The sequence below is a fragment of the Physella acuta genome, unplaced genomic scaffold (genome assembly GCF_028476545.2).
Source record: "Physella acuta isolate Inbredline_101_S28 unplaced genomic scaffold, ASM2847654v3 ptg001479l, whole genome shotgun sequence".
Lineage (NCBI taxonomy): Eukaryota > Metazoa > Mollusca > Gastropoda > Physidae > Physella > Physella acuta.
Window position 1 is genome coordinate 171,090 of NW_026732994.1, and position 23,025 is coordinate 194,114.

At 38.4% G+C, this 23,025-nt stretch overlaps 1 protein-coding gene across 1 annotated transcript in view; it reads right to left on the bottom strand.

Annotated features, from left to right (window-relative positions):
• The window catches only part of LOC131928234 (gamma-aminobutyric acid receptor subunit alpha-6), a 41,943-nt gene that overhangs the window by 2,455 nt on the left and 16,463 nt on the right, over positions 1-23,025 (bottom strand). The window contains exons 2-7 of the mRNA XM_059284183.1: positions 22,066-22,133; positions 18,661-18,890; positions 16,762-16,844; positions 8,800-8,940; positions 4,427-4,579; positions 133-344 (exon numbers count right to left, since the gene is read on the bottom strand). Of these exons, the coding sequence (XP_059140166.1) occupies positions 133-344; positions 4,427-4,579; positions 8,800-8,940; positions 16,762-16,844; positions 18,661-18,890; positions 22,066-22,133 (887 nt within the window). The remainder of the gene's footprint in view (positions 1-132; positions 345-4,426; positions 4,580-8,799; positions 8,941-16,761; positions 16,845-18,660; positions 18,891-22,065; positions 22,134-23,025) is intronic.

Consider the following 23,025-nt stretch of genomic DNA (forward strand, 5'->3'; position numbering starts at 1 on the left):
AAACGCGAAACACACAACACACCCACGCCACCACCCCCCCCCCCTCCCAGCTCACAAAAACAAACACATGTTGCAGAAACGCTAAACACACAACACACCCACGCACCGCCCCCCCCCCCCCCCCCCCCCCACCTTCTCATCCGTTTCTGGCACAGGGCGGATGTCCCACTCGGCCGTGCCGTACTTGGTGAAGAAATGGACGGCGGCAAACTGCAAGATGGAGGCGAAGATGAAGCAGAAGCACATGAAGACGTACACGTCCAGGGCAGTAGAGTAGGCCACTCGGGGGAGGTCATTGCGGCTGTCCAGCACCAGGAAGGTCATGGTCAGCATGGTTGTCGCCCCTGGTAGGGATCACAGTGGTGGTGTTTGACAAAAGGAAAAATAAACTAAAGCGGCAGTGTGTGACTTAATGAGATAAACAACAGAGACGGTGTTGTAGTCTCGACTCTCTATGCATTGTTAGCAGTTGGCCTGGTTATCCCATAATGACCAGAATGGGACAATCTGACCCCACAATCGTCATCTCCCAATTTAACTTAACAATCTGACCTCACAATCGTCATCTCCCAATTTAACTTAACAATCTGACCCCACAATCCTCATCTCCCAATTTAACTTAACAATCTGACTTTACAATCGTCATCTCCCAGTTGAATTTAACAACCTGACACCACAACCATCACCTCCCATTATAATTTGACAACCTGACCCACAACCATCACCTCCCATTATAATTTGACAACCTGAACCCACAACCATCACCTCCCATTATAATTTGACAACCTGACCCCACAACCATCACCTCCCATTATAATTTGACAACCTGAACCCACAACCATCACCTCTCATTATAATTTGACAACCTGAACCCACAACCATCACCTCTCATTATAATTTGACAACCTGACCCCACAACCATCACCTCTCAATGGCTCTCATTATAATTTGACAACCTGACCCCACAACCATCACCTCCCATTATAATTTGACAACCTGACCCCACAACCATCACCTCCCATTATAATTTGACAACCTGACCCCACAACCATCACCTCCCATTATAATTTGACAACCTGACCCCACAACCATCACCTCCCATTATAATTTGACAACCTGAACCCACAACCATCACCTCTCATTATAATTTGACAACCTGACCCCCACAATCATCACCTCTCATTATAATTTGACAACCTGACCCCACAACCATCACCTCCCATTTTAATTTGACAACCTGACCCCACAACCATCATCTCTCAATGGCTCTCATTATAATTTGACAACCTGACCCCACAACCATCACCTCCCATTTTAATTTGACAACCTGACCCCACAACCATCACCTCTCAATGGCTCTCATTATAATTTGACAACCTGACCCCACAACCATCATCTCCCATTTTAATTTGACAACCTGACCCCACAACCATCACCTCCCATTTTAATTTGACAACCTGACCCCACAACCATCACCTCTCATTTTAATTTGACAACCTGACCCCACAACCATCACCTCCCATTATAATTTGACAACCGGTCCCCCACAACCATCACCTCCCATTATAATTTGACAACCTGACCCCACAACCATCACCTCCCATTATAATTTGACAACCTGACCCCACAACCATCACCTCCCATCATAATTTGACAACCTGACCCCACAACCATCACCTCCCATTATAATTTGACAACCTGACCCCACAACCATCACCTCCCATTCTAATTTGACAACCTGACCCCACAACCATCACCTCCCATTCTAATTTGACAACCTGACCCCACAACCATCACCTCCCATTATAATTTGACAACCTGACCCCACAACCATCACCTCCCATTCTAATTTGACAACCTGACCCCACAACCATCACCTCCCATTATAATTTGACAACCTGAACCCACAACCATCACCTCCCATTATAATTTAACAACCTGACCCCACAACCATCACCTCTCATTATAATTTAACAACCTGACCCCACAACCATCACCTCCCATTATAATTTGACAACCTGATCCCACAACCATCACCTCTCATTATAATTTAACAACCTGACCCCACAACCATCACCTCCCATTCTAATTTTGACAACCTGACCCCACAATCATCACCTCCCATTATAATTTGACAACCTGACCCCCACAACCATCACCTCCCATTATAATTTGAAAACCTGACCCCACAACCATCACCTCCCATTATAATTTGACAACCTGACCCCACAACCATCACCTCTCATTATAATTTAACAACCTGACCCCACAACCATCACCTCCCATTCTAATTTGACAACCTGACCCCACAACCATCACCTCCCATTCTAATTTAACAACCTGACCCCACAACCATCACCTCCCATTCTAATTTGACAACCTGACCCCACAACCATCACCTCCCATTCTAATTTGACAACCTGACCCCACAACCATCACCTCCCATTCTAATTTGACAACCTGACCCCACAACCATCACCTCCCATTATAATTTGACAACCTGACCCCACAACCATCACCTCCCATTATAATTTGACAACCTGACCCCACAACCATCACCTCCCATTATAATTTAACAACCTGACCCCACAACCATCACCTCCCATTATAATTTGACAACCTGACCCCACAACCATCACCTCCCATTATAATTTAACAACCTGACCCCACAACCATCACCTCCCATTATAATTTGACAACCTGACCCCACAACCATCACCTCCCATTATAATTTGACAACCTGAACCCACAACCATCACCTCCCATTATAATTTAACAACCTGACCCCACAACCATCACCTCTCATTATAATTTAACAACCTGACCCCACAACCATCACCTCCCATTATAATTTGACAACCTGATCCCACAACCATCACCTCTCATTATAATTTAACAACCTGACCCCACAACCATCACCTCCCATTCTAATTTTGACAACCTGACCCCACAATCATCACCTCCCATTATAATTTGACAACCTGACCCCCACAACCATCACCTCCCATTATAATTTGAAAACCTGACCCCACAACCATCACCTCCCATTATAATTTGACAACCTGACCCCACAACCATCACCTCTCATTATAATTTAACAACCTGACCCCACAACCATCACCTCCCATTCTAATTTGACAACCTGACCCCACAACCATCACCTCCCATTCTAATTTAACAACCTGACCCCACAACCATCACCTCCCATTCTAATTTGACAACCTGACCCCACAACCATCACCTCCCATTCTAATTTGACAACCTGACCCCACAACCATCACCTCCCATTCTAATTTGACAACCTGACCCCACAACCATCACCTCCCATTATAATTTGACAACCTGACCCCACAACCATCACCTCCCATTATAATTTGACAACCTGACCCCACAACCATCACATCCCATTATAATTTAACAACCTGACCCCACAACCATCACCTCCCATTATAATTTGACAACCTGACCCCACAACCATCACCTCCCATTATAATTTGACAACCTGACCCCACAACCATCACCTCCCATTATAATTTAACAACCTGACCCCACAACCATCACCTCCCATTATAATTTGACAACCTGACCCCACAACCATCACCTCCCATTATAATTTGACAACCTGACCCCACAACCATCACCTCCCATTATAATTTTGACAAACTTGCAGGGGTGGGCTGGCTGGGTCTAAGCGGCCGGGAAAAAAAATTAAACCGCCCCCCCCCCCCCCCATTTAATGGTGAATTCTTTTTTATTTTTATTTTTTTTTTCATTTTTTTATATATTTTTTTTTTTGCATTTGGACATGAGGACTGATGCATACAAAGTTAAGGGTCATTTACGAATTTCAATATGCAATAATAGCAAAACAACAAATTGGAAGAAGAATATTTAAATGAAGACATTAAAAAAAAAACAAAGCTTGAATGATAACATTATTATGATTTATAGCAACGATCCTGGTGGCTCAGCGAGATTTTGCCAAGACAACACCTTATACAATGGCAAGACAATGCAGTGGCGTAGCGAGGTCGGGTGTCACCTGGTGCGGCACTTAATGGTGTCACTCCCAGAGGCGTAGCGACCTTTCCCCGGGACAAACTTTCAATTTTCGGTTCCCCCCCCCCTCTAACTTTCGATTTGCACCTCTTAAAAGACTATTTAAAACTCTAATTAATCACTTAATTAAGTGGAATTATCATTTTTCTCTATATATTTTGATTTTTTTTGCCTTGGTGTCCCCCCCCCCCCCCTAAATGGTGTCACCCGGTGCGGTCCGCATCCCCCCCCCCCCTCGCTACGCCTCTGAGACAAAGCCTACCTAACAAAAGCCTCTCTGTATTTTACAAACTGGCCAGGACAGACAAACTGGCCATATAAACTGGCCAGATAAACTGGCCAGATAAACTGGCACGACAAGGCCCACCTAACGAAATCCTGTCTGACGTCGCTTCGCGGTTGATCCAGAACGAGACCCAGGACAGGACTACCAGCAGACAGCAGGGGAGGTAAACCTGGATGAGGAAATAACCCGTGTGTCGTCTGAAGTCAAAATAAACCGTCAGGATGGAGTGGCGGGCTGTGGGGAAAGATTGCATTCATTAGTACACAATTTCATGAGAGATAATTAGGGCGATCGGAGGAAAGGGGTAATATTGCGTAAAAGACAAACAAACCCACAAACACATAGTGTGAGTCTTTCGCTCTCTCTCTCTTTATGTATAATATATATATATATATATATATATATATATATATATATATATATATATATATATATATATATATATATATATATATATATATATATACATATATATATATATATATATATATATATATATATATATATATATATATATATATATATATATATATATATATATATATATATATATATACATATATACACATATATATGTTACGGTCAAAGCCCGAAGTGGGGCCAATGCCGGCCGGCTCTCTTGGCCAAAGCCCGAAGAACTTAGCACTAAGATCGTATTTCGTACATTGGCCGGCCAATGCGCGCACTGGCCGGGACGTACTGGCCAAAGTCCGAAGCGCTTAAACTTGACAGCGTATTTTGTACATTGGCCGGTTCAAAATTTAAAGATGCTGAAGTGGGTGACAATGTACGCATCCGTGTTCCAGATGTTGACAGAGGTCTCGGTGATCCCCGAAGCGTGATTGCAGTTGTAATGAGCGTCGAGGGCGGTTTCTACAAATTGGGAACGGAACATGGTATTCTAAAACAACTGTATGCTAGAAGTGAGTTTTCAATTCTCCACGAAAAACTGCTCTTATTGTCGTCAGTTGGCACTGAGGAAAAATCACTACAAACCATCGCATCTTCACAATCATTGACCGGGGGCCAAGGCTGCACTCGCTGCAATTGCACAACCAAGTGCATAACAAATCGCTGCAAGTGTAAAAATAACAAGCTACTATGTAATTCTAAATGCCATAACAGTTCAACTTGTTGTAACAAACAATAATATTGATTGATTGAGACTATAGTACAATAAAATTTTTGAATGTTTCTGTCATTTACTTTAATTAATAATCAATAAAAACTTAATTTCATGATCCTTACGGCATAAAATAAAAAATCTGCTCATGATCTTCTAATTCGGACTTTGGCCGGTCGTCCCTAGCCAGATGATATTCTAATTAAGACTTTGGCCGGTCCACCATGGCCAGTCCGCGAATTGGCCGGCCAAAGGCCGAAATCAAGCAAAGTTTCGGACTTTGACCGGTCAATGGGAGGCGATATTGGCCAATCCGCGCATTGGCCGACTTTGGGTTTTGACCGTAACATATATACATATATATACATATACATATTATATAAATATATATATACATATATATATACACATAGATATATATACATATCATTCATATATAGGGGCCTTAGGGGTCGTCCACCCGTAGGGGGAGGGCGGTCCGTAATTTTGTGACCGTGTGTGATGTGTGTGTGTGTGTGGGGGGGGGGGGGGGGTCAGATGGTGTGAAGTCACACTTTTCTCATTATATAAAAGAAATGTTAGAAAACGAATTTTAGCCGTTATTTTGCATTTTAGAAAATTGTTTTTATAAATTACAATAGAAATTGATGAAAATAATAATATATGTTGACAGAGTTCAGACAAGATTTTAAGAAAAATTCAACTGCAATTTTGAAGGGTTGTTGTAGGCTGAGGTGTGGCGTCATTTTAAGGGGGGGGGGGGGCTGACTTTTTGTGACGCTGTGTGACGGAGAGCATGAGGGGGAGGCAAATATCGTCACACAAAAAAAATCAAGACGTCATTTATGGATGACCCCCTTAAGCAATGATTTATCTATACTTTACACTGTATGAAAACATACTTTCCAAGGGAAGCAATTTTAAGATAAACTGCTTAATTAGCAATAAGAATATATATTTATATACTTTTGTGAAAATAATGTGCTTATTGATAAAGTTAATTTATCTTTTTTTTACATAATCATTATAAATTATTATAAATGTTCTAAAAATTGTACTTTTTTTGAATAATAATATTTAATTATAGCACTATTGCAAAACAAAAAGCCATACTTTTTTGTCAAAAAAGCTCTTATTTTAAATTATTCGTTTACTTTACAGGCTTATGGCAAAAACAAAAAATAACTGAAAAATTTTGGATCCCTGTAAAATCAAGGGACATCTAACTATGACTCAATGTTTAGAGTATTGCTTAATGCGTCTAATGGTGGAGGAAATACGCAACGTGCCTATGTCGTCTCACATCCTTTTGATACATGTCGTTTTACAGATAAGAGGACATAAACACAGCGGCAGGATATGAGACGATATAAGCACTTGCGTATTTCCTCTATAGTGTGACGAATTAGTCTGAGGAAAAACAAAAACACAATATTGTAGATCTAAGCGTCAAAGGATACTCATTTGATTATTTCAGTAAACATTCTTAAAATTTGATTCCAAGTTACAACGCAAGCGCTCAAGATGCTCTTGTTTAAATACTCGATAAACTTAGAAATTCAATATCCATTAGTTAGTCCTCTCGGTCAATTTTATTATCTTACATTGTCCATAATCCTAACCCTAACGCTGACCCTTGACCCTAAGTAAAATTTAATGCGTTAAGACAAGTTAACCCAGGGTGAGCTTTATTTAGTTGGCATTTTTCTCCGGGAAAAAGAGGTTGGCACTTGAAACTTTCGGGAGGGGCGTACAATGGTTGTGCCCTATACATTTTTATTTTGTCCATGATGGTAGTGGATGGGCGGTGGACATGCTGTGGGATGGGAGAGGTGGACATGCTTTGGTGGGGGGGGGGGGGGGGTGAATGGAGTGGATATGCTCCGGGGGTATGGGCGGTAGACGTGCTTCAGGGTGGGGCGGAGAGGTACCTAAAAGAACCAGTGGGTGGGAGCAAATGTCGTCTAGGTGTGAAAATACCGCTGTAGAATATCGCCGACTGGACAATGGTCAACTTGGTAGAGAGTTAATTCTGGCCTACAAACCGCAAGTTTAATGACCTCCGGTTGTTATTCCCTGGGCGCTTACAAAAGATGAAAAACTCCCCGTGTGATGTGTAATCTAAGCTCTGTGCGAAAGGTTTTTCCAAATTGCAAAAACGTCCAGAAAACCACTGTAGATAGATTTCTCACGCTCCAAATTTGATGTCAAATTAAAAATAAAACTAAGGGTCACGTGACATTTGTTTAAAAAAATTATTGCAAAACCCGAAAATTAATGAAGTTGGGCTTTTTTCTTTAAAAGATAAATATCACTTAATAAATACACACGGAGGAAACGAATCTAAATATTTTCTCTCTTTTAACTCCCCCCCCCCCCCTAACATCTTGTTACAAAATGAGGCTTGTGTTCTCATTTAGAACCGACATCGCTAGATTCATGATTGATCGTCTACTTTCTCCTTCCTGTCACGTGGGATATCCCCCCCCCCCCCCCTCGTCCCCACCCCACCCCCACCCCCTCTCCTTCTGGGGTCGTGTAACGCCATCTAACGAGGTATCGAAAACTGAACAGCCACGCGGTATCGAACTGTCATTTTTCTCAATCTTTTTTTCTCTATTTTTTTTTACATAGAGAAATCGTGGCGTTTTCGTTCGGTTAAACCGTAATCGGCGTATCGGATGGTGGTCCATCTTCGCTAACGAGGTCCATCTTGAACCGGAGCTGAGAAACCTGCCAGTGGCGGGGGGTGTCGCGAGAATTTAAAGCCAACAGACCGACACTTCCCACGACTTCCGGTGTATTTACTTTCTGGAAGCTGCTGAAGGATGGACAAAAAAAAGGAATGTCTTCATTGACATTACAACATAGCATCGCAGATTCAACAAAGTTATCTTCTCTTTTTTATATAAAAATAAAATTCGATTTATACCCCCTGTCCCTAACGCAATTTTCACCCTTTCGAGATTTTGATATATTTTCCATTAAAAAATAAATCAGGATATTTCTTGTAAGCGATGATTCAAATATTTGTGAGTTACAAATCTGTCTTTCCTGTAATCTGGTGTACGTGTGAATGTGTGAGATGAATATGCCATACCTCAATTTCTCGTCTTTCCTCAAGGGAAACAACTCTGTACAATTTAAAAATTACAACATCAATCATATTGAATTGTCTCACATTTTTATATATCTTTTTTTTCTTAAATTTTTGTTCTTACTAAATCACTTTTATATCTTTCCTTATTACTAAATGAAAATATTTTTTTTAAAAATAAAAATATAATTTTTTTTTTCAACCGCAATCATACTACGAATGTTTCAGACTTACTTCCCTTGAACTCCCTTGTGACGTTACAAGCGGGCATTCCCCTGAGGTCGAACTGGGATAACCTCATGTCATTTGATGCCACCGCGGCCAACTCGTTGCCGTAATGCCACTCGTAGATGACATCTTCCACAGGGTACCCAACTGAGGAGAACACGGTGAATAAATTGGTATCTAGATTGATGCAAATAATTTATTGAAAAAAAAAAGATAGAATTAGTAAGGTAGACAGGCAGGAGTTGAAAGATGAATTTCTCAGGAGACTTCATAGGAAAGTAAGGATTTGTTTTACTGCGCGGGAATAGAAAGGAAGTGTTTTAGTTTTTATTTTACCGCTAGGGAACAGCGAGGAACATAAAGTTTTACTTTCATGCTAGGGCATAACAAAATTTATAAAATGTTTTGTTTTACTGCTAGGGAGGGAACTGAAATGAACAAAAAGTTTTGTTTCACTGTTAGGGTAATTCAAAGAACTTAAGAATTAGTTTTACTGCTAGGGAACAGTAAGGAACATAATGGTTTAGTTTAATGCAAAGGAACGGCAAGGAACATAAGAATTAGCGTAGTGCTAGGGAACAGCACGGACCATAAGAATTAGTGTAGTGCTAGTGAACAGCAAGGAACATAGAAATTAGTGTCGTGCTAGGGAACAGCAAGGAACATAAGAATTAGTGTAGTGCTATGAAACAGCAAGGAACATAAGAATTAGTGTAGTGCTATGGAAAAGCAAGGAACATAAGAATTAGTGTAGTGCTAGGGAACAGTAAGGAACATAAGAATTAGTGTAGTGCTAGGGAACAGCAAGGAACATAGGAATTAGTGTAGTGCTAGGGAACAGCAAGGAACATAAGAATTAGTGTAGTACTAGGGAACAGCAAGGAACATAAGACTTTATTTCACTCTAGGCCCTAGAGTCTACGGAAACACCATTAGAACAGGTAAAAACAAAAACAAAAAAATCTTGGATGACATTTAGAGTAGTAAATATAGATCAGTGGTTCCCAACCTTTTTCGAGTGGCGACCCCCTTTTATAAAAAGTAAGTGACCCGCGACCCCCATAGAATTAAAAAGCCGAAATTAGTATGGAAATTAATAAGCACTAAAATAAGATTTTCTAGTAGACTTTCAATATGAACTACTCTTGATAACTATTTTAATAGCATGAGTAAAATTGCATACTATTCACTAAACCTTCGTGGTTAAGTTTTTAATTTTAAAAAATTGTTGTTAACGCAGACCTATGTCATTATAATTATCTTAATTTTGTTTTTAATCGGAGAATAGTGTTGAAAATATATTCTCGAAAAGTCAATCAATTTTACGTTTTGGTATGAATGGTGAATACTACACCAAAATTGTGTCTGCAGTTTTTCATCTTACTCGGAATCATTCTGCAAATCAAAGAATTCATCTTGTAATTCATCGGGAATGCTGGCAACATCAGGGGAAGAGGAGAATGGGTAATGCGTAAATGCAGATTCTTCTTTTTACAGCTCAGAGAAATAGCGATGCAGTTCGTTTTCAAGAGATTCAAGATGCCCAGAAATCGCTTCTTTCAAAATATTAATTATCTCACAATCAGATTCACTACCACACTGCAGAGTTTCTCAAATTTACAATATTTCCAAGATTTATTTTCTTTACCGATTTTGCAGCTTTGATAAAAATGCCTCGAGATTATCATGGAAAGATATAATATTCGTTCATTTTCCCTAAAGCTTCAGGTTAAGCTTATCTTGATGTTCGAACACATTTGCTAGGTATGATACTCTCTCCAACCACTCTATGTCGTTTTAAGTATCCCAAAAAGTCTTGTTTCCTTTGCACTTCCAAGAACAATTTGATTTCAGATTTCAATTCAAAAACACAATTTACTACATTTCGTTTGACAGCCAGCGTACTGTAGTGTAGAAGAGCAGAACCTCGTGATCTATATTAATGTTTTTTGCTCAGTTCTTTGAAGGCTGCAGATTTTATATAATTTACGACTTATACTAGCAATGGACTCTTGATGTCGATTGGTTAGGGCAGTGGTTAGGGAGCTAAATCTTTTCTGTTTTCGGAAAGCCCGATTTTGAGCTAAACATAGATAGCGCACCATCCGTACAAACCCCCACAGCCGTTCTGTTGATTTATCAACTTGAAAAGCAAACAATGGTGAAAGCTTAATTTCAATAAAAATGTGTTATTTAACATTTACGTACATGCATGATGAGATTTTCTCCTGTTTTTTTTTTTTTTTTTAGCGCAATTTCCATTCTGGAGAATTGCGTTTATTAACCCGTCATTTCTGGATGTATGAATGTATGAATGAATGGATGGATGTGTGTCCGCAGCTTTAAGTCGTATCTCCTCCTCAACGAAGCAATATCGATGACTAGTTCCAAAAGCAATTATGTTAAGCAAGTTACGAGGATGAACATAGGCTATAAAAATTCCGGGTTTCTTTCATGGATTTCCCGGAAAAGCCAAAAAAACCTCGAAAAAAAAGCAGTTTTTGGCCCATATCTCGGCAACCAGACCACTTAGCGACTTGAAACATGTACCAATCGATTCCTGCCATAATTTAGAACAATATTGCCGAAGAAAGTTTTCAAAAATATCCTTTCGTTCGGTCACAAAAAAATTTTTGAATTAATTAAAATTTGGACCGAATTAGTAGGCATTTTTTCCAACCACACCACACGCGTCATCACGTTCAATAGCTGCAACATCACGTTATATGGCTTCGTCATCACGTTCAGTAGCTAGGCGCGCAATGGTTTTTAATCATGTAACTCTATTGTAAATAAAACATGTAAAATACTAGACTTTTTAATTAACTTGTTTTTTTGCTTGGCATTTTCTATCGCGACTTCATTTGATGCTTGCACTAATGCTGGTGAAAACTTCCTGTTCGATCAAGTCTTTGGCGATTGCAACTAGCTTCTTACCGACGAAAGAACTCCATATATTTTTTGGTGTGTTCCGAATGACTCGTCTCAAATGACGTTTTGGTTTTAAAGATTTCATAGATTCGTGACTTAAAACAACTTTGTACAGTGCGCTTTGTTTCTTCTCTATTAGTATTACATTTCCATTGATGTTAATGAAGCCGAATTTCAAAAATTCTTCTAACTATTTATGTTTTGTTTCAAATTACTAAGGTTTAGTATACCAGTTGGCGACCCCCCAGAAAGACCTTCGCGACCCCCAGGGGGGTCGCGACCCCCAGGTTGGGAACCCGTGATATAGATGGTAGTTCAAAGGTCAAGTCTAGGTTAATATCAAAGGCCTTCTATAGGGTCCACTCTCCATCGTTACGTACTCGGACAATCTATTCCCACCGTACGGCTTCAATTAGCGGGCATGTTCTAATACACAATATGGAAAGAATAGATATGTGTCACGTGAAATTAGTTTAACAGCAATTATGGAAATGTAAAATGAATATTAATGTCAAGGTTGCAACGATTTTATGAGAAAAGTGTGTGTGCGGGCTGAGGTTGATGTGAAAGATATGTTCAGATTTGGATAAGGCAAAAAAAAAGGGGGGGGGGCGCTTACATTTGCGTTAGTTTTCTTTTTTATTTAATTATATAATTTAGTTATACTTTTTATTTTTGATAAGTGTTTTATTTTTAATTTTCGAGAAAGAAAAAAAAATTAAACCCTTAAGGACGGCTCATTAGGCAGATGAAGTAGAGTTCGTGTGTTTCTGTCGCCGCAATGCATGAAGAGATTGTGTAGATTCTAGGCGTAGAGCGCCCAGCATCGTTCAGTTACTTGGATGGGGGGGGGGGGGGACTTCAACAGAGGTGATGGGTCTTGTCTACTATGAGTTGTTGTTGTCACGTGACTTATCTACCATCAAATGTGCCAATCATTACGTATTTTGCTTACTTAAATATTTTTTTATCAGATTGTTGTCAACAGTGGCTGATACAAAGGAACAACAACTCTTAATTTTTTTTTAATATTAAAAGAAAGGGAGTAATACTGTTCTGTCATTCTAGTACACATCGCTGGACATTAAAAAAATTCTAAACACTTTACTCAGTGCCCATACTTTTTATACAGGGGCTGATCTTTTTCAGGTGTTGGAGGGGGAAGGGTTAGTATGTTCTAAATATAAATATTAATGAAAAATATTGAATCAATAAAAATCGGCAAAATAGTGAATATTTTGCTTATTAAATTATTCTACTTTAATAAATGAAAAGATGTTATATTATTTCTCAGTTCCAAATTTTAAGGTTTTTACAATCAGTTGAATTTTGATTTTTATGTTTTTGTTGATAAATATTTTTGATAAATCTTTAATGGTTTGATGATAAAATGTCAAGATCATAAAATAAGAATTCAATATTTAAAAAGGTATTGTTAAAATATTCTCTTCATTGATAACTGCATAAGTTGAAGCAGAACTACAAATTTGATATAGATCTAATACCTTTACATGAAAATTCGTCAACATAAGTGAAACGGTTCTCAAGTTATCGTGTGTACAGACTCACCGACGTACAAAACTGCAAAACTAACTTTATTTTTAACTCAGTGAGTTTTAAAACATTGAGATTTCTAAAAAGTTATATTGCGATTACAATATTTCGTATACGAGAAAGTAAAAAAAAAATACAAGCATCAAGGGAGGCAATTTTTAAATAAACTTCTTAAATTAACATTAAGAAAACACATAATTTTGCTTAATTAATTTTTATTAATTAATTAAAATTATGTCCATATTAGTAGGCTGTCTCATCAAACTATTCCGCACTATTATATTCGCGTCATCACGCTCATTAGGTGCGCAATGGTTTTAGTCTTGCAACTCTATTTTAAAAAAATTTAAATTTTAAAATATTGAATTTTTTTTTATTAAAAAACGTTTTAATAACAAGCTTTTAGGTTATAATGCACTAAATTATACACTACTATTTAAATAACTTTAAAGAAAAGCGTGGGTCTTTTCCTAAATATTAGTAAAGGTATCCAATAGATTTCGAATCCGGGTTCAAGGCAGTAGACCGTCCCATAGTCCACCGAACTCTGATGGGTACCTAACTCACGTTAGGGAAAGTAAGGGCGGCTGGGCATAGTGATGGCTACACTATCTCTTCATATGCCGAGGTCACAGAAACAAGTGAACTCTACTTCACTTGCCCCATAGACCGTCAGGTTTGAAAAGGAGACTTTACTTACTTTATCCAATAGATACTAAAGTGACCCAAACACTTCTATATAAAATGTCAAGTATTTCATTAATTCAGTTAACATTCTTAAAATTTGATTCCAAGCTTCAACGTGAGCGCACAACATTCTCTTGTGTTATGCTTGTTAGTCTTGGAAATTCAATATCCTATTGGTCAGCTTTCTATTCCTAACCCTAAACCTACTGTTGGGTGCCAAAGCTATAAATTGTGTAAGTAACAAAAAAGTTCTTTGTGGAGTGCTTAACTTTATCAATGGTAATTTCATTTTCAATTATGTCCTTTTTTAAATACTTTTATTTGCAAATTTAAAAAAAACAAGTACATCAACATCAAATTCTTTACATAATTTCGAACTTCACATGAAAACGAAAGATTTTACAAATGTACATAATGTGATTGTACAAAATTGAAAGGGGTAACAGTAAAAGGGTTAAAGGTCAAATGAAAGTGTCGGAGTCCGGGTGGGGAGTGGAAAGGAAATTGTTCAAGGAGGGGGGGGGGGTTGGGGAGAGTCAATGGGACAGTGAAGCATTTTCTATGTAGAGAAACAAATTATGTTGACCAGTTGAAAGAGTGTTCTACTTGTCGCGTTGAGTTTTCATAAGGTTGCTGTGTGAAAGATGAGGGGAAAGAAGCAAGATTTAGAACTTTAAATAAGTAGATGAATAGATATTCAAAATTGATTGGAGATTATGTCCCTTGATGGCAAGGGATCTAAAATTTAGGTTTTGATATTTTGGATATTATACAAATATATGAATTAATACTACTAAATAGAAGTTTTCTGAACAAAAAGTAATGGTGTATATGTTCTGAATTAGTGCTAAAAGTAAAATACTTTCTATTAGCAAAGTATAAATTTTTAGACATATTCACAATAACCTATACTAAATATATTTGAAAATAAAACAGCGTTGTCAAAGTATTAAAACGTTTTCACGGAAGTATACATATCTTCTGATTGTTAATTACAGCAGTTTACTTAAAATTGCCTCCCTTGTAAACAAAATTTTATAGTTTTTACAAAGTGTAGATAAATCGTACTTAGGAAATGAACTTAGTGCTTAGATCTCACATCCTGTTGATATAATGTGCTCTTTTACAGTATAGATGATTTTGTGTTGTATTCGATGAACTTGGAAATAAATTCAATGTCCTCCAATTAGTCCCCTTGGTCAAACTTTTGTTTCTTAGACTATCCATAATCCTAACCCTGACCCTGATCATTGACCCCTGACCCAAAGTAAAATTTAATGCGTTGAAAATTAATGTATTTTTTGTTCTAATAACAGCAACAATAAATGGTGATTTGATGATAAAATTACAATGTGATATAAAAAGAATGTAATATTAAAAAGGTATTTTTTAAATATAATCTTCATTGATAATTGCTAAATGTTTGAGTTATATTATTTCCATAGTCATTATCTCACGGCCCCTACCTACAAGTCTATTCACACACCACCATTGGTTCTACACATACCACGGTTACAATATTAAAAGCTAGTCTACCGCTGATTTTACATATCGGGTCTTTATTGAACACGAACCATGAATTGAGCGAGTCGTGTATTCGGCTTGCACAAAACATAAGTTGGTGTTTGGGCTAAATCCAAATTCTTTGTGTCTCGTTGGTCTGGTGCCAGATCTTCGATTTTCGGACATGATTTAACTTTTCAAGTTCTAGAACTTTGATTTTGGACAGGAATTAAGTCATGAATTTATTGCGTTTTGATTTTTCTACGTGTTAAAAAAAAAAAACGTGTATGGGCCAGTGGAGTATGTGCGCATATTTTATAACAAAGCAGCCTGTCATTTTTTTTTGTACCCAAACCCAACCGCACATAATGCAGGAGTGGTGAAAGGGTAGAGCATACGGCTTCTGTCTCAAAAGTTGCAAACCAGTTGATCCACTGTCTCAACCCACCTTTCAAACAACCATCTGTTTTTTTTTGTGTTTTAATGTTTTAGTGATACATTATGCCTATTATTAGGTGATTACAATAAATAATATTATAAATAAAAATATGATTTAAATTACGGTACCTTTTAATAATCAATAGCAGGAATAATGAAGTGGATTTGTTTAAAGCAGGTCCTCGACCCCTGATTTACATGTTCAACGATACCAGGTCAGGATGATTGTTACAGGTGCATGTAAGTGTTACGGTTAGGGTTTTGTAGAAGAGATAGCATGTTTTGTTATAATGTAAGGTATGTTACGGTGTATGTACCTGTTACGGTTAAGGTTTTGTAGAAGAGATGTTTTGTTATAATTTAAGGTTTTCACAGCTGGCCATGTGTAAAGGATGTGCGACTTACAGTTGGCGATGTGTAAAGGATGTACGACTTATAGCTGGTGATGTGTAAAGGATGCTTTACTTACAGCTTGTGATGTGTAAAGGATGCTTTACTTACAGCTGGCGATGTGTAAAGGATGCTTTACTTACAGCTGGCTATGTGTAAAGGATGTGCGACTTACAGCTGGCTATGTGTAAAGGATGTGCGACTTACAGCTGGCGATGTGTAAAGGATGTACGACTTATAGCTGGTGATGTGTAAAGGACACCGCGACATAATGGACGTTTTACTTACAGCTGGCGATGTGTAAAGGATGTGCGACTTACAGCTGGCGATGTGTAAAGGATGTACGACTTATAGCTGGTGATGTGTAAAGGACACCGCGACATAATGGACGTTTTACTTACAGCTGGCGATGTGTAAAGGATGTGCGACTTACAGCTGGCTATGTGTAAAGGATGTTTTACTTACAGCTGGCTATGTGTAAAGGACACTGCTGTGTGTCCATTGGAAACTTCTCCAGGTGCATAGGACAACTCGCCTTGATGGTCAACCTGTTTCAGAAAAGGTTAAAACGGTCTTAGCGCTTGATGGTCAGCCTGTTTTAGAAAAGGTTAAAACTGTTTAGCGTTTCCATAGTAACGACCCTAAGGTCTGTAACGCAGTTCATAGGTCACTGTGGTTATAACATTCAACACACACAGATCTAAGATAGAGAATGAATTTGTAAAAGTTCAAAGGTGAGACCGTGTCAAAGACAGGTCAAGTGTAAGAGAAACAACAATATCAACGTCAGTACCAGTGAGTTTATTGTCTGTCGTAACAGCTACATGGTGATAACAAAGAATAGCCGACGCAAAAAGGTTAAGTAGGTCGAAGAGAGAGGGAGGGGTTAAAGGAAAGCCGTCTGTAAAGAGCTTACGTCTGACGGCGCCGGATCAAACAAGGGGCGGTGTTGGCAACCGTCTTAAGGGCCGTTGCACTTTTAGCACTTAGATGACCCGATTATTAAATTACCTGGCTGAATGGTAGCGAATCTACGTGGAGAAAGTTAGTGGCGTGGACCGATCGTTTCTATATTTAACCATGGACCCCCTGCATAGATTAATCTGGCACACAATATTGGCAGGGAATAAGAACGAGTTTTATCTTTAATATCGATTAATATTCGTGTTGTTGGTATCGTCTGTAAATTGACGGCCCGGTTTTTGGCTAAAGTAAAGGTCAAGGTTAAGTGTAATATTAGAGTTTATGTTGGTGTGGGTTTTATTGATATTATTTTTGTTGCTATTTAACAGTGTGAGTACAGCTGATCAACGTGCCCAATACAAGTACTGAGTAACGTGTGTAGCCAAAGGTAGTGGCGGATTGTGGAAAAATGGGGCTATACGTAGGGGCTCCGACATTTAGAGGTACCAAAAGATTTTCGTACAGCTATAAGGCAGTTTTTTTTACTCCTTTTACCAGTATTCTACAGTAGGCTATTTAAAAAAAAAATAAAAAAAATATGTGTTAAGGTTGCTAGTAATTAAGTAAGTTCCCTTTCAAACCTGACGGTCTATTGGGCAAGTGAAGTAGAGTTCACGTGTTTCTGTTACCTCGGCATGTGAAGAGATAGTGCGGTTAGCACTATGCACAGCTGTAATGTTGCTAGTAGTGTTGTAATGTCAGTACTCTAAAGTGGACTCGTCCAAAAAGAGGTGTGTTAGGTAGATAACAGTATTGTAATATCAGCTTTAGTAGTCCCAGTACTCTAAAGTGGACTCGTCCAAAAAGAGGTGTGTTAGGTAGATTTCAGTGTTGTAATATCAGAATTAGTGGTACCAGTACTCTAAAGTGGACTCGTCCAAAAAGAGGTGCGTTAGGTAGATAGCAGTATTGTAATATCCGATTTAGTGGTACCAGTACGTAGTCTAAAATGGACTCGTCCAAAAAGAGGTGCGTTAGGTAGATAGCAGTGCTATAATATCAGATTTAGTGGTAGCGGCAGACTCTGAGATAAGGCTGTGGTAAGACTTGGGTTAGGGTTTGTGTTAGCGCCGAATGTAACAAGCTATATTTAGGGGCGGAACTACTATACCGCGAGACCCTCGGGGAGGGGGGCAGACCGGGAAAATTTTTTGGAGGGGAGAGCAGGTTTTTTTTTCTAGTTCCGCCACTGTTTATATTTGTTTATAGTAATAGAGGACCTGTTGTTGTTGTTTTTTCTTTAAAGATTTCATTTGTTATGGCCTTAATAGACACGTGCAAGAAACATAAAATAAACCAGCTGTCCATGAACGTAGTGATAAGAATAAAATTAGCCGCAGGGAGTCCCGGATAATTCAACTTTGACCCCTCCCCCCTAATCACGTGATGCGGGGTACTAACCTCTGCGAGTAGAGTATCGTCCCGTCGTGGGAGAGCCGGAAGAACTTGTTGGGCGTGGTGATGGTGTGCACGTAAGACGGGCCGCCGTTGATGAAGATGGTATCCGGGTGCCAGATCCGCTCCAGCATTTTGACGTTCAGCGACACGTTCGTCACCCGCTCCACCGTGGCGTTGAAAGACAGGCGCGCGTCCGTCCACACTTGCCGGAAATAACAGTCTAAAGAGTAAACCTGTGCGGAAGATACAGCGACTCGCATTTATTTCCGCCCAGCTCGTAAATAACCAATTCATTCTATTTTTACGATGCCTTGTAGATTGAGGAAAAAAAAATAGAAAATTACACAGACGAAGGGGAATAAAGGGGAATAAGATTGGACACAAGCAGCGCACGATGTTAATATCAAGGGAAAATACCGAGTTAGTCAGGAGTAATAAGTAGCAATAAATGAGGAGTTCCTTCGTTGTGATAGAGATCGGGGTGACCGCTGGAGCACCGCAAGCCCCATTTATATTATCTGTTGTCAATAGCTATCCGGTAGAAATTATGATTCGTTTATTTTTATCCCAGTTATAATAGTATTGTGGGTTGTGGAGAGAATTGACCCGGTTTATTGGCGTAGAAAATTGCTCTTGCTTTCTCTAAAATTAATTCAGTCGGCTTTATTTTGTTTTCGTTTTTTTTTATAACAAGTTCTGTGTTACAGATTTTCTTTGGTTGTCTTGCTAGACAATATCCTTTTTTTTCTATTTCTCTTGTGTGTTTTTATTTATTCTGTTTATACAAGTAAAATGATGAATGGTGGGAACTAGCCTGTGAATTTGGCTGAAAGTGCTGCCAAAAACAATTTTCCCAAAATGGTTGGATTGGCGGGAAGATGGGGGTGGGGGTGGAGGGATGGGGGTGAAACTGAGAGAAAAACTTGATTGATAAGAAGTGTTTATTAAAAGCCAGAACTCAGACATTGGGTTTTTTATTTTATTTTATCAGTCTTATTGAGTCGGTAAATTAGGTTGAGACAATCCAATGACGGCGTTGGCAAGTTAGATCTGACTGGTTGGCACAGTCGGGATGGCATCCACGGGTTGGCAGTATCTGGTTCACATTCTCAGTTAGAATTTCAGTTTTATTCCCAGTAATTTAAGTAATCAGACAGTGCATACAAATACGTTAATTAATTGCTGTTAGTGCCATATACTAACGTTTGAAAGTAAGATTGCTTTTCAGAACATTGAATATTTTGTTCTCAAAACTAACAAAGACTACACATTAGGAGGAAGAGTAGGTTCTTTTATAGACCAGCTATATTTAAAAGTAAAGGCTGCTGTTATTATTAATATAATCATGACATACGGACAAAATTGCAAAACTATGTTTTTCCGACTCAGAGAGGTGTAAAACGTCGAGATTTGTAAAAATCTCGATTTTTCTTTTTGCCCGATTACAATACTTTCTTTATACTACGTTTACGAGAAAGTAAAAAGATTGGCATGGGTGTGAAAAGATAGGGATGGGTGTAGAAAAATGTTGTAGCTAGATGGAACAGTTTGCTTTACGTGCAGTGTTTCTTCCAGACTTTTTTCTCCGGGGGGGGGGGCACTTGAAATTTTCGGGGGGGGGGGGGCGGTAAACTTTCTTCGGGGGGGGGGGGGCGGACACTGTTAAAAGTATATATTTTCTATATAAATTATATAAATTTCATTCCGTTCGGGGGGGGGGGGGGTGTTAAAAAATTCCGGGGGGGGGGGGGGGGGGGGGGGTTTGCCCCCCTCCCCCCCCCCCCCCCCCCCCCCCCCCCGACGAGATGCCTGGAAGAAACTCTGTTTACGTGTAGCTACAAATGAGAAAACGAATGAATGTGACACACGGGTATTAGAGCCCGTCTAAATCGCCGCTTTAACAAGTACCCGGTGGGGGGGGGGGGTGAAGTGTGGTTTCATCAAAACATCAATTTGTGTGGGAATAGGATGTGTGGTTTCATCAAAACATCAATTTGTGGGGGAATATGAAATATGGTTTCATTAGAACATCAAATAATGGTGAAATAGGATGTGTTGTTTCTTAAAAACATCAAGTTGTGGGGGAATAGGATGTGTGGTTTCATCAAAACATCAATTTGTGGGGGAATAGGTTGTGTGGTTTCATCAAAACATCAATTTGTGGGGGAATAGGTTTTATCTAAACATCAATTTGTAGGATAATGGGTTGTGTGGTTTCATCAAAACATCAATTTGTGGGGGAATATGATATATGATTTCATTAGAACATCAAATTAATGGTGAAATAGGATGTGTTGTTTCATCAAAACATCAAATTGTTGGGAAATAAAGACATTTCATGTTCACACGTTTGACTTTTTGCTACGACATATAGATTCTATAATCCAACAAGGTTTAAGCTAAGGTTTATTCTATAGGTTCAGGTAATAATTTTTTTTAAACTTTTTTAATAATATGATTTAATTATAAACTGATTAACACTTTTTAATAATACTTTTCAATTACTAACTTATTTTAATATAATTAAAGATGTGGAAGAAAGAGTTAGTAATTACAGACATGTAATTCATTGCCTCCATTTTGACGATATAATTCCACTAGGTTAGTGAAAATTTAAAAACTAGCGATTTAATCGAGGCTTTATGGTATGCATTATAGACAATATTATTTTTGTTTATTATTCTAGCGAACTTAAGTTCACACTATATTTTAGAGTAGTCTTTTCTGCTTTAATTTTTAAAAAATTCAGGTTGATAATCAGCAATCATAATTAAGGTAATTGGACAAAACCCGGATGTTTTATTGAACTCAGCTATCGAAATTTTCAGCAGGCATAAACAAGCAGATAAGATCCCAAACAAAATTTTGTTTCTGATAGCTTGGGTCAAGTATGCCAAATCTACCCCACCCCTTTTTGAACTATACACGTCAGTTGATCATCTTGCCCGAACTAACATGGTTAATGCATATAAACTTAACGAACTTGAAGCAGTGTGTATATTGTACACATGTTGACCAGTGTGTTCATTGTACAAACATTGACTAGTGTGTACATACATAACTAATGTAGTGATCTAATTGATCGGTGCGTACATTGAACCAAAGTCCACACGCACTTGTGATGGCCAGTGTTTACATTTGATTAACCCATGTGTACATTGTGTGTTTAATCCAAACGAACACTGTGTTAAATCTATGTGAACAATGTGTTTAACTAATGTGAGCACTGTGTTTAAACAATGTTTACTATGTGTTTAACCCGTGTGCACTCTATGTTGAACCTAGGTGTATACTGTGTTTAACCCATGAGTACACTGTGTTCAACCCATGTGAACAATGTGTTAAACCAATGTGTACATAGTGTTTACCAATGTGCGTACAATGTGCAGGTAACCATCTCGAACCTACCATGTCTTTCTCCGATATGGGACCCATAGAACGGATCTCGATGTCCGCCTTTACAACCACGGGGGCGCCTGAAAGATAGAATAGATGGCTAGTTGTAAAGTAGAAAAATATTAGGGGGTGGAAGTCATGGGCGCCCATACGTTTGGGGTCAAGGGGGCTCCCCCAATGTGTACACACACACACGCACAGACATATGTATTCACACGCACACACACACACACATATATATATATATATATATATATATATATATATATATATATATATATATATATATATATATATATATATTTATTTATTTATTTATTTATATATATATATATATATATATATATATATATATATCAGTGATTCTTAGCCTGGGTTCGATCGAACATTAGGGGTTCGATGAGTTAGTTCCCGGGGTTCGGAGATTTTTATCAGTGCGGACGCCAACATTGAAGTCGTGACCCGAGTGACCCGAGTGGCAATCATCGGTTTAGTGGTCAATTATTTATATGACATTAATGGGCCTGTAGAGTAGTATTTTCTATTATATACATATATATATATATATATATATATATATATATATATATATATATATATATATATATATATATATATATATATATATATATATATATATAGTCAGCAATGAGGTTCAAACATTCGTTGTTGTTGTTTTTTTGGCATTTAGTTTTTGGGGGTTTTAAGTCATTTTTGAAGCATTCGATTTTGCGATCTTAAGAGGCAGTTATGGGAAAGGACTGAACAAGAGACATATTATAATTATAATTATAATATAGCCACATAAGTACTAGGCCAGGAAGCCTAAATGACAGAATGACTAGATAGGCTAATGATATTAGGCACTAAGCAAGTACAGTGTCAAACCCTAAGGCCTTAATCTAAAGGTCAAGGTCAGAGGTTAACTGGCCGGTGATCAAACAGACGCCACTTGTCAAACCCCCACCCCTC